Below are 12902 nucleotides of genomic sequence, written 5' to 3'. Positions count from 1 at the left end.
TAATATTTCCAGGATGCTGTGATTGTCCTTAGTGTTGGYTGTGCTGGACACATATGGGTGCTGATGACCTTCTGATGTTCCCCAGAGCTGATGTGGCCACCKTGGGAGGTCAACAGCAGCCTGGAGGCGCCTGGTATCAGGCTGACAAGCACTCATAGGATGGCAGCTGCTGGAGCAGATGATAAATATCTGTGCAGATGTTCYATTTTCTGCCTCCTGTGTGAGCCAAGACGGGTCCTGACCCTGGGCTCAAGGCARGTCGGGCTTGCAGCTCATCTCTGCTGCCTGTAACCTGCTGGTGAATCTCAGTGTGCCTGAAGACAMCCCCAAAATGTATTTTCTTCATGCAATTAACCCTGGAGACATTAAAGGAGAAGGGCATGATCACTGGTGGTATCTAAAGGCTGTGAGATGAGATATTTAGCTATAGCATAATGGTCCTTGCCTACAGTACAGAACTGAACAGTGGGTGGCAAATGGGACTGCAGTGGGATTTGTCCATGGAGCATTTTCAGCTTGGGACTCTGAGGGCACAGTTGGTTGAGATGGTCTTAAACTTTCATTTGAATTTCCATTTTTTTGTAGTGGACTTCAGTGCTTTTTCTGGATGATGTTGCCTTAAATGATTACCCAGCCTGGGGGGAACATGGGGATCCTTAGCTTTGAGTTTAGCTCCTGTTCTCGACTCTGCCAGTTACTTAAAATTTGTACCAGTCCAAGCGAGTATTGCAGGGCTGCTTTTCAAGTGGAAATTCCTTAAACCTAGGATGATTCTCTTCTCCAGAGAAAGTAGTAGTTGGAGATCACAGAATCTGTCATAGCAGTTTGGACTTTATTATGACTGAGCCTTTGAAAAACTCAGGGACTCAGTCTGCATATTGGTTCCTTGAGGAGATGTGTCATTTCTTAAGCACCAGCAGAGCTCTCAATATTTTATGACAGCCAGACTGGCAAAGAAAGCAAAACAAATCAGAGTGCAATTAAATTGTAAAAGTTTTAGGTTCTAAAAACTCAGTATCCACCTTGGAAGATGGGCGAAGACTGGGTTAGGCACACTGCTGTCTTAGCGTGTGAATGTGAGATCATCCCCTTCTCCCTGGGCCAGTAGCACAGACAAGGGGTCGGGRACTCATTTCTGGACTGCAGTTCATTGCCTACTGCAAGACATCAGTGTTCCCTGCTCTGGAGAGCTCCGTGCAGCTCTCCAGCTGCCCCTCGTGCTGTAGGAATCCTGCCTTCTCACTGTGTGGAGAGAGGCGCGGGCTGAAATGGTGTCTGATTCCTGCCTCTTGTCTGCCCCCTCCCTTCCAGCAAATGAAAGAACAAGCAAAGAGCTTTTCATCAGAAATCAAGCAGATCGATTTGGACGTTAACCGCACCTTCCGAAACCACATCATGTTTCGGGATCGCTACGGAGTGAAGTGAGTATGGAAGGCTTCCATGGCTATATGGGCAGTGCCAGTGGATATGTGGAGGATGAGCTGGATGGGGTGGCCAGCAGTCCTCTGGCCTGGGGCAGCTACCATCACCCTGGCTCAGAGTGTCTCACAGGAGAGCAGAGCCACCTCTGCCTGCTTCTCATCACCTCGCTGTACCATCCATGGATATGGGACTGCTGATTCTCTCTTCAGAGGTCCACACTGGACCACACTCAGCCACAGTTCTGGAGCAAAGCATCAGCCTGTTGCAGTGCCTTGTCCCCAGGCATCACAGTTGCAGAGGTCTTGGTTTGGGATGGCTGTGATGATGGAGTGGGCCCCTCAGGAACTGGGAGGAATGAGGCCTCCACAGCAGATGGGGTTGGAGAGGTTTGACAAAGTGGCTTTGTCACTTGGATGAGTCACATCTGGCTGCCCTACACAGTCTCTGAGAAAGGTGCTTTCCMGTTCTCTGAGTCCTGCTCCTTGGAAAGGGCTTAAGTACCAGCTGGAAATTTTCAGAGTCTTTGCTCTCTGTGTGTATGCACTGGTGTGCTCATGAAGATGGAGTCACCATGCTCAGCTGTTTTAATATCCTTCTTTCTCCCCAGGCAACAGGCACTTTTCCACGTCCTGTCGGCATACTCGGTTTATAACACTGTAAGTAGTAAGACCAGCTAATGTGGGTAGYGTTGAGCTTTACATATATGTATAAAGATTTTTAAAAAAACCTTTATACATATTTGTATATTTGTGTAGACATATCTTTTTGTGTGTGTGGTCTTAAACTTCTGTGTGTATATATGTATATAACAAATATGCCAATGGTAATTCCAATTTCAAGTCCTAATACTAGCTTGTACAGAGATCTGAAGGCCTCTTGTCTTTGCACAGTTATTTCATTCCCTTTTTCATTTTGTCACCTGGTAAATGACATSTGGCAGATTCAGTTTAGGTGAGTGTCAGCAAATAACAAAGATTGCCGTTTGGCTTTCCAGCAACACTGGTCTTCTGGCAGTCTGTCACGTTTCTGACTTCTTGTCTTTACACCAAATGGCATCCTTGTTGAAAACACTGATTTACTACAGCAAACCAGTCGTTTTTAGCTGAAGGACACAGGCAGAATAAGCCTGAATTAGGAGCTGAACCTACTGCCTTCACCTCCAGGAGGGGACAGTTATCCCAGAAGATGCTCAGGGAGTTAGTTAAGAAGCCTCCCTCGTGCCAGATGAATGGTTACCAGATTTATTTACTGTTTAATTACTTCAGTGCTCATATGGCTGTAGGAATCTAAAACTGCATCAGAGCCACATGATGTTTGTCATCCTGAAGATAGATTGGACATAAGGAAGACATTTTTTACAATGAGCATGGTGAGGCATGGAAATAATTACTCAGAGAAGTTGTGGGTGCCTTATCCTGGAAGCGTTCAAAGTCTGTTTGGATGGGGCTTTGAGCAGCCTGRTCTGGTCGATGTTGTCCCTGCCCATGGCAGCAGGGTTGGACGAGRTCATCTTCAAAGTCTCTTTTCCAACCCAAACTTCTCTGTGAGTCASTGACATGGTAGATGCTGTAGACATATGGGAGCTGTGAATTTGGACATAAACGGTAAAGACCTTGGAATGGTATTGACCTTGGAAGARAAGAGGGAAATACAGGCTGCTTTAGCATTATGGTAGGCTCTGCTGGCATAGCAGCACATGTGCCCCTCTTGACTGTTGCAGGAAGTGAGTTACTGCCAAGGGATGAGCCAGATTGCAGCCATCCTCCTGATGTATTTGAAYGAAGAGGATGCATTTTGGGCGCTGGCGCAGCTGCTCACCAACCAGCGGCACGCCATGCACGGTAAGGCTGGGCTGGGGGAGGGGGTGTCTGGCAAGGGGAGAGAAGATTGTTCAGGTTGGTCGGCAGAGCCTTGTTTCTCCTCACATACTTGTTAAATTAAAGGAGGTGAGGCTTAACTATATGCACAGCCTGACTAGGGAGCTGAACTTCACTCTTGGAAGCAGAAAAGTTCTTATCAGAAAACGAGTTTTATCCACACTGAGCTTTAGTGCTCAGTAATTAACACTTTCACAGAAGCGCTATCCTTCCTCCAGGGTACYTTGCCCTTGGCAATCAATTAACTCAAGGTTATGAGTTTATAAGAAGTCTCACAGAAGTACGTCCAAGAGTATCCATTAAATGTGATGTAATTCCACTAAACGTGTGCTGTATTATTTTACTTCAAACACATTAAAGATCCTTTCATCTTACTTGTGGCTAGCAGTAATCTGTRCACAGAGGGTTATTTTATGAGCTGAGGGCTAAACCTTGAGGGCTTGATAACTTTGGACACTCTTAAATGTGTGTCCCACTAGATTACAGGGCACTGCAAAGTTTGTGATGTTCAAACATCTTCAGCTTTTCTCTGAACTTTAGTAAGCACTCAAGTTTGTTCAGAGAGCTCTTGGCCAAGCCAAGTCTCAGGCAGGCAGAGGGGGAGCAGGGTCACCCCCTGCTCCATGGGGCAGGTGAGAAGAACTAGCTGGGCTTGGTCTGAGGGTCCCATTGCCCACATAGATGGAGTGAAGGGTGGCATCTGGAAAGGAAGGTAAAGGAGGTAGCTGGCACCCTGTGGTTCAGCTAACTTCAACAGGCAATGCAAGAGGCGAGTTTCTAGAAAATCAGGCTGTCCCCATCACTGCACCATGGCTTTTCTGATTGTTTTTTTATTTCTTTTTTCTTGTTGTTAAGGTTTTTTCATTCCTGGGTTCCCGAAGCTGCAGAGATTTCAAGCCCACCACGAGCAGATTTTGAACAAACTGTTTCCCAAACTGAAGAAGCACATGGTATCTCTTTACTATCATTCTTCCTATGATAATGCCATGTTTTAATAATAAAGCAGTTAATACAATGTTCCACCAAACAGATGCATAGCTGAAGGTGTTTCTAACTGTGCAGGACTGCTTCAGCTGTAGAGGCAGGATTTATTAAATGGGTTGCCCAAATCTTGCTGAGGYGAATGGTAATCAATTGTTTGCTGGTCATAATGAGTGCAGGGACTGGTATATTTAAAGGCTTGCCTAGGAGAGCCAGGCAGGAAGGCTTACAGAACCTGCAGCAGGAGGAACTGCTGCATACAGCAGTGAGGCTGGGCTGTGTTCTTACACCAGCTGCAGAGCCCAAAAGCTGATGCTAGTCTGTCTGGAGTCTTATTTCAGTAATTATTAGTTCCAAGTGCTTTGCTGTTGTTTAAAGACAGGAGGCACATAAGATTTCCTGTGTGTTTTGTTGCTTGGGCACGTCCAGTTGCTTTTCTCTCTAGCAGATGGTACAGGCCCATTTGGTTGCTGCAGGAGCATCTGCAGGACACACCAACTGCAGGACAGACCACTGTTTTGCAGCACCTGCTCCTCTTTTTTAAATTTTTTTTTTTTAATTTTTTTTTTGCTTTGCTCTCCTTGTATTTGGTGTATACAGATCCTACAGTTTTCTTATACTCCCAAGGGGCTTGGAGGTCCCCATCTCTAGAAAAAGGTGTTTGTGTTACCATTATCTGCAAAAGCTCTTGCTTCATGATGCAAATGATCCAGCCCTGGCTGTAAAAGTGAGACAGAGCCATGTTAGGTTTTCACTTAATTATAACTATGGGCAGGGGAGGGGATGGGAATAACTCTGAAAGCTGCTCGTTCCTCCTGGTCCCAAAGGCTCTCCAGGCATCAGGTGTGCAGCACCAGCCAACAGCAAAGGCTGCAGGCAGCTGTTGATGCCATGGGCTTCTTTCTTTTCCCATCCCCACTGCTTTGTTGGCTTTGCAGCAGAGGTGACATCAGTGCATCCCAGCACCAGGCACTAGAGGGAGAAGTGTTAGACCGAGGTGAGGTTTTTAAGAGTTTTCCTTAGCCTGTCAGACTGTCCTGCTCCTGCAGCAGCCATGCCATGCAGACAAGATGGTGTCTCCAAAGCTGGCTTGCATGGAATTGCTGTGGAAACAAAAATGGGGCTCTGCCAGGAGTGAGTGGTTTGGGTTCCTGGAAGGTTTTTGTAAGTCCCTGGAGTAGGTAATAGGCCAGRAAAGCTCCTCCTAGAAATCTCTCTCCAGTGTTGTGGCTGAAGTCTGGCTATATCAAGGATCAGGTTCAATTAATGTTTTGGGCAAAGGGCCAAAGCAGGGCTTCAGCACTGGTATTTAAAGCCAGGACTTTGYTGGGAGAGACAAACCACAGCCCCATACTGTACCCAGACCCCAGGAAAAGTAAACCTACTGACTTCCCCCAAGTCTTATGAGCTGCTTGAACCTCCAGTAACCAGCCTGGTGAAATGCCTGTCTCTCTGCTGTCTTCCCCCAGGACAAGGAGCAGATGACTACTGGGATTTACACGACCAAGTGGTTCCTGCAGTGTTTCATTGACCGGGTGAGGATGCTGTGGGGGGKTTTTGCTGCTCTGCTGTTTGCATGCATGGTTAATCTGCCTGGGTTTTTTGGTAAATATCATACTTTGAAGAAGGTGTTAATATTTTATAAGGTGGGAYATTATGCACACTCTCATAAGGCAAAAAAAATTAATAAGAGAGAAGCTAAAAATAATTGCGTGTCACTGATGACAAGCCAATTCCAGCTGCCTCATCACAAGCAGTCGCTGGGAGATGGCTCAGCATCAGCCATATAAGCTTCAGAGTTGGGAGAGATCTTTCTCTTGCCCAGTGGCGCTGCTGCAAAGGCAGTTAACCTCACTTTGACTCTGGAAACAAGATAGGAAGAAGAAGAGCTGGAGGCATAAACCTCAACAAATAGCAGTGCAGCAGCTGCAGGCAAAGGAGTGGATTGGGACTGGAAACATATGAAAGCATGAGAAAATTACCCTGATTTGTCCAGGGCTGATTTGCCAGTCCTTAGCCAAGAYTACTTTATTTTTAGGGTTAGCACTGTGCTTGCACACTTGAATGCARTGTCCAGACTTGCTATTGATTAGGACATCTGTGTACCACAGTCTCAGTTTTCTGTACCCCCATCTTCTATAAATCAGTGGATGGCCCCTTCCTCTCAAGAGGGAACTCACTGCTTTGCAGTCTGCCACTAAAAGCTTGTAAAAATGGCACTAAAAGCTTGCAAAATCCCTGTAACTGCAATACCATGTGGTAAAAGAGCCGCARTTCTTAGTCCTGCCAGACTCTGGAGAGCAAGTGCAGTATCCTAAGTTTGGATTAAACATCACAGTAGGACTCATATTAATTTCTGTATTGGTGAGGTGCCTTTGGTCTTTGCTGGGAGGTATGGGCTGCTCCGTATTTTGGGTATCACTTCAAACCTGTTTGTCATATTGGGTCTGAGTGCAAATGAAAACCTCTTGCAGAGGTGTTTAGCASGTAGAAATAAGCCTCTGTATAAGGAACACCTTTTCTTTGGACACCAAATTAATAATTTTTTAATGCTTAGTGAGGCATCAGCTTTCAGACCTGCCCCATAAATAGCCCTTCTGGGAAATCTGGATGGATACAGGAGGTTTTTGTGCTCACAAMGCTGAAAGACGATGGTGCTCCCTTCAGGGCAGGGTAATCCATGTGCTAGCATGCTTGTGTGGAAAGTTTCTCCTTTTTCTGCACTTATGGATAGGTTTTAAGTATTTTCCCAGCTGCCCAAGTTCATTAGCTTTAAGGCAAAACCATAGACGATAAAAGACATTTTAGTGTTTTAGACGAATTCCTGACTTGCRGAGCCTAGCACTGTTGTGTGTTTTGGTGCAAAGGAATGGCAGCAGCCTCTGTATCATCATCCCATTTGTGTATTTGTCTGTGTGCTTGAAACAGACCCCGTTCACCTTGACCTTGCGGCTCTGGGATATCTACATCCTGGAAGGAGAGCGGGTGCTGACAGCCATGGCTTACACCATCCTCAAACTTCACAAAAGTAAGGTCTCACCTGACTGCGTCCCCTGTGCTGTGGTGGCACTGTGCTGGGCCACCCTTGTTGCTGCTGATGTGGAAAGCCTTGCTGGCCACTTCCAGCCTTCTTGGTGCCCTGTGCTGGCTGCAAAAGGCATAGTCCTGAGCTGATGCTCCAGGGAGGAAATGAGATGCTGYAAGTGTTGACTTGCTGTGCTCAGCACACCAAAACCGCACCTAAAATGCTCCCAGCTGCCTCTTCCTGTGTGCTGTGCCCCACATATTCTGTCAAGAAGCTTTTGGGGGCAATACAGACAAGCAACCCATCTTTATGTAGTGGTTCAACTGAAAAGGCTGTGGAGGGAGAAGTACATCCATTAATATACTTCTAAAATGATGGAAACCTGGTTTTCTTGCATAACATGAAGGCAGTGATGTTTCTAYCTCAAGATCTTTGTAATTTTTAACCTCTTCACTCCCAGAAGTTGATAGCCTTGTTCTGTCACTCTTTTGGCCTTCATTTGGGGCAGGAGTGCATGATGAGAACTTTTGGGCCAGCGGGATTTATGGGACTGCATGTGCTAGCTTCTGTAAACAGCCACCCTGCTCTTCMTTCTGTTAAATGAGGAACAGGCTATCCAGAAATAAATCTTGAAGTATCCTATTTGTCTGCAAAAAGTGGGAAACTGGCAGGCAGGCAGACTTTCAGTCTGGCTGTGAAATMTCCTCTCTAAGGAATGTGTGGTGCAGATTGGCATCCCTCCCTGCAACTCGTTCCTGCCTGTATCCCACCCCTGTCGCAATCCTGGTGAGGGCCAGTACCTCTTCCTGCATCCCTGCCTGTTGGCTGGTGCAGGCTGGGTTCCCTGGCTGGTRGTGGCAGCTAGTGGTGACTGGTGGTGGCTGTTCAGCCCAACGCTCAGGGCCTGTCTCATGGAGCTTTTCCTCCTCCTAGAGGCATTGGTGAGAACTTGCAGAAATGGCCCAAAACCTGCACCCTCGTTAGCACAGCTCCCGGCCCTGCCTTTGTCCTGCCACTGTGGAGCTAGTGCTGAGGTGGTGTGGATATGTACATGTGTTGATGACCCTGAACAACAGTGACAATGTGGCTGAGAGGCAGAAGTGTTTAGGCTGTCTCACTGGAGTAGGAACAGCACCAGAATCCCAGATAAAACCAAAGCAWGGTGTAAGCCATGCTAGTGCTACCCTGCAATTTGTCTGTGCCAYTACCATTACTCCTTTTTCCCATCCCCCAGAGCGCTTGCTGAAGATGACACTGGAAGATTTACGTGAATTTCTGCAGGAGAAAATTGCTGCTTCCCTGCAGTATGAGGACGATGCTGTCATTGAGCAGCTGCAGGTGTCAATGACTGAACTGCGCAAGATGAAATTTGACTTGCCCCCACCAGGTGGGTAGAGGGGAAGGTGGGTGGCCCAGCAGGGACCAGAGTATCCCACTGGTGTGGCTGGGAGCTGGGGCAGCGTGGAAGGGCTGGCACCTGTTGGGTGGAAGCATCTGTCTTCCTCACATTCAGGGTGTGCAAAAACGAACTGATGCACAGTTTGGGTTTTAYTTTGTTGTCTCTGCTTCCAATGCAGCAAAACCTGAAGAGTTTCCAAGGAAACCCCTGGGCTTGGAGCTCTCCCTCAACCCAGTAGCCTTAAAGGAAAATGCAGCGGCCAATGGCCAGAATGGACGAGTGGGTGAACACACTCCAGATAGGGAGCCCCAGCCCCACAGAGTTCCTGGTGCACCAGGAGGAATGACGGTGGTGGAAGCGAGGATTCCCACCTTCCAGGGCGGTGAAGCAGCTGAAGCAATGAAYGTGCCTCCTCCAGATGGGCAGCCACTGGATGAGGAGGGTCAGRTGGAGGCCATCATGGATGGGCAGCCATCATCTCTTCTCAAGGCAAGCGAGACACAGGCTCAGCAACACCTCCTGCCCACAGTCCTGCCTCCAGAGCAGCCTCTTCGTGCTCCTGGCTGTGCCATGGTGGACCATGGAGTCTCCCTCCATGCCCCAGCTGAGCACAGTTCTTTAGACTCCTCTCTCCAAAACAGGCTGGCTCCTCCCGACTTGAGCACCACTGAGCTTTCCACTGTGGACCACGCAGTGTGGCAGCCAAATGCTGCTGCCCTGCYGCTGGGAGAACAGACATCTTCCCTTGGCAGAGACGCAGTGCTCGATGCACCGCTCCATCCTCTGCCGGCTGGATCCCGGCGGCTCTCCTGCGAGTCACAGAGCGATGGCTCCCCTGAGAGCGAGCATGGGGAGGCGGCAGACAGACACTGCGGGGCAGTGCTGCCGGGTGACACGGGCCTGAAGCGCTCGGCATCCAAAGCTGCATCCACAGGAGAGCTCCTCAGCCTGCAGCACAACGGGCTGGGCAGTGCCACCGGCACTAGGCACTGGCCTGAGGCCATGGGCGCGCTGGCTGTGCGCAGGCAGGCGGGGGGCAGTGTGCCCACCTTGTCCAGCAGAGAGCCGGAGGCAGCAGGGCTGGCCGAGGGCTGCCCCAGCCAGCGGACACCGTCCCCCGTGGTAGAAGGGAACAGCCCCTATGTCGTTATCAAAACCACCACTCCCCTCCACCTGGCCCATGCAACAGAGCAGGACTTCTTGAACAGAAAGCAGGTGGCATTACCTCTGTCAGAGACTGGACATCCCCTGCCTTCAGCCTTCTTGCAACCACCACTTATGGCGGACTCAGAGGAGATGGAGGTCCAGAAAAGCCTCCAGAAACCATTAAATGCACTGAAAGCCCCACGACCCCCACTGAGTCCCAAACCAAAATTACCRCCACAGGTTGCCAAATCACACTCAGAGAACAGTTTCCTTTCAGGCTCTCCTTCTCTGGCAAAGCTGCCCAAATCAGTGACATTCTAGTGGGGATGGGGAAGGTGAGGGAGAAGAAGCAGGCTCTGGAGCAGCACCCTTGCCCCATCTGCAGGATCCCCTTCTGTCAGCAGGGCTGTCGGGGTGACAGCACAGCACCATTGCACGTCAAGCTGTGCTTTGGTACGAATGCCCAGYGAGAAGATGAAGCAGTGGCCACCAGCACTAGGAGACACCAGCAGATTGGATTTGCATGTTTCTTATGGACAAATTGGAAAATGCTTTCATTTTTTTGTTCCTCAAAGCTCCCCTAGCCTCATTGCTTGGGGGAAGAGGCAGGGCTGGTGTGTTGTGTGCTTTCTCCTGCTCCTGCCTGCCATGGGAAACCACRGCCATGGAAGCAGGCACAAGGTGTCTGAGTCCGAAATGCTTTCTTTAAAATGTCCCCATTGGTGCAGCCACAGAATTGCTTTCAATGACCTTTGTAGCAATAGATCTTTATTTCATTCCCCAGACCTGCAGTTGTAGGTAGCAGGATTTCCAGGCAGTGCCATGGCATCCTGGCAGGACACAGGCCAGCCCGCTGCCCCCTCTATGCAATTCCACAAAGCAGTGCCCAGCTGTATCTGGCTCCTGCTGCCGATGGATATCCAGGAAGGACATATTTAACAGCTGCTGAGTCCCTCTGATATCACCTTGGGTGTCACCCTGGTGGGGGACTGCCAGCACAGTGGTTATTTCCCAGGTTCTCAAGGTGACAAGGACAGTGATGAAGGCGGAGCCTGGTCTCTTGGGCTGAGTGCCCTTCCTGCTAGCCTTTCCCTCACAGGGCCAGTGCRGCGAGCAGGCTCGCTGCCTTTCTGTTCCCCAAACAGGAAAAGGAGAGCTGCTGGCTCGGGAAACCTGCCTGCACTACCAAGCTGCTGGAGGTGTGATGGCATCTAATCACAGTGCCCCAGATAAGTCCACTTTTGCTTTGAGTAAGTTAAGTGTCAGGGTGGAAAAGCGCATAGGAATTGGGGAAGGGGGAGCACATTGCCCAGAACCTGGTCTTAGCCCTTCTGGCTGAGCCCACACAGAGTTACCAGTAGGAAGGAAACTTGGGCATGATGGGTGGCTCACATGCCMGTTTGCCCATCAAGCAACAGGTCCTAGAGGCCTGTCCATCTCCTCCCCATCCCAGGGTGCTGCTGCTGCACAGCCCAAGCCATTGGCTGGAGGTGTGCACAGACCTGGGGAGACACCCCATGAAAAGAGCTGRTCTAGAATTCTGGTTCCAGCATCTACTTCACCCCAGAGGTGAAGGCACTTCATCACGAAGGCAGATCAGTGAAAAAATAGGAAGTAGTCCAGATACGCTGGATTTAATGCTGCTGTCTGGAAASGGTGGTGCAAGTGCCACCTTTGGAGGGACTGCAAATGGGATTCCTATCCCCTCAGCAGAGACCCTGGGCAAAAGCTTCTTAAAGTTCTAAGGAGACTTGGAAAACTATTTATCTCACAGGCTTKCTTCTATTGCATAACCTGATCTAAAGCCTACCTGAAAGCCCAGCAGTAAACTTCCACTAAATTACCTTGTGGGTTCCAGGAGCTGGATTTGATGATCCCTGTGGATTCCTTCCAGCTCAACATATTCTATGGTTCTGTGATTTATCAGGATTTATTTTGCCTTGTGTATGTGTGGTGGTTTATGTTTGCAGCAGGGAGTGTTGAAGGGAAGACTGGATGTTTCTTTGGATGTAGCCAGCCAGACCACAGCACCCTCAGCTTTCATTGCAGCCCCAGCTCTGTCCCAGACCCCATCTTCCGCTGAGCCTCCAACCTTGCCCATCCTCTCCCTCTGCAGAGCAGGGATAACCCTATTAGCTACCTCGCAGGGGTGTTGTGAGGAGTTGAGCATTGCTGTTTGAGGAAAAGTGCTCTTTGAATGTTCAGTGTTTGTGTTTTGAGACACCAGAGGTCCTTTGTAGGACAATGGTGCTTGAGTTGTTTTTAATTTAGAGTATGTTTTTCCGTAACTGTGCATAGGTTAATCTATTTGTGTGTTACAATACCTGAGCAGTATTTCAGGACAGATATCCATTGCCTTTTGCCCATTGGCTGCTGGAGCTTGCTGGGAAGCAACAGGAAGGACCTGAAGGCTTTTAGTCACATGTCAGCTTGGCTGCTGTGGCTTGGGGTTCTGTCCTTGAAGCCCACATAGAATTCCTTCTAACACATCTGAGCATCACTCATGCAAGAGCTGAGACCTCTTTCCCCTCCTTTTGACCCATTTCCCCTCATTTCAGGCACACAGCCTTTGCACATCATGTCAGTTGTGCATTCAGGCTCCTCACTCGCTGTGTGTGTGGGATGTTTTGCAGTATTAACATTTAAAAAGGTGGTTTGCTCTAATTTTGCAGAGCTGTCAATGCACAGTACTCATTGCATGGGGTTTGGTGTGTGATGTTCAACATGAATTTTGAGGGGCAAGGGTTGGGGGTTGTCCTTCCTTCCAAGCCTAATAGGAATGAGCAGCAAGGGCCTCGGTCACCTYCAGGCCTGGGGGAAACCATCAGCTGGTTTCAGGAACTTTTGGACACAGGCTCCCCTTTCCTACCAGTGTGCTTCTTGCTGGGAAGGTCTCCAAGCTCCTTACTTTGCCACCTAAGAAACTCTTCTCCAACCTGTAGGCTCTGMAAGCTGATAGGTTTGGGAAGAGGCCCTCTGCCCCAGCTGGCTGGGAGCCAGCACCATGCATCGCTTTGGTGTGATGCTGTCACTTCAGCACATCAACACGTGA

General features: G+C 49.1%; 1 protein-coding gene across 3 annotated transcripts in view; it reads left to right on the top strand.

The window, feature by feature from the left end:
- The window catches only part of LOC130576646 (USP6 N-terminal-like protein), a 75211-nt gene extending 62309 nt beyond the window's left edge, over nt 1-12902 (top strand). For all 3 annotated transcript variants that reach the window (XM_057371459.1, XM_057371461.1, XM_057371462.1), the window contains 8 exons: nt 1312-1421; nt 2030-2078; nt 3143-3263; nt 4155-4249; nt 5750-5815; nt 7209-7308; nt 8540-8692; nt 8883-12902. In XM_057371459.1, coding sequence (XP_057227442.1) covers nt 1312-1421; nt 2030-2078; nt 3143-3263; nt 4155-4249; nt 5750-5815; nt 7209-7308; nt 8540-8692; nt 8883-10171 — 1983 coding nt within the window. In that variant the 3' untranslated portion in view covers nt 10172-12902. The remainder of the gene's footprint in view (nt 1-1311; nt 1422-2029; nt 2079-3142; nt 3264-4154; nt 4250-5749; nt 5816-7208; nt 7309-8539; nt 8693-8882) is intronic.

The sequence above is a fragment of the Malurus melanocephalus genome, unplaced genomic scaffold, assembly GCF_030028575.1.
Source record: "Malurus melanocephalus ecotype Western Australia unplaced genomic scaffold, MMel_1.1 scaffold_147, whole genome shotgun sequence".
In the NCBI taxonomy this organism is placed as follows: Eukaryota; Metazoa; Chordata; class Aves; order Passeriformes; family Maluridae; genus Malurus; species Malurus melanocephalus.
This window is presented reverse-complemented; position numbering and strand designations above follow the sequence as displayed.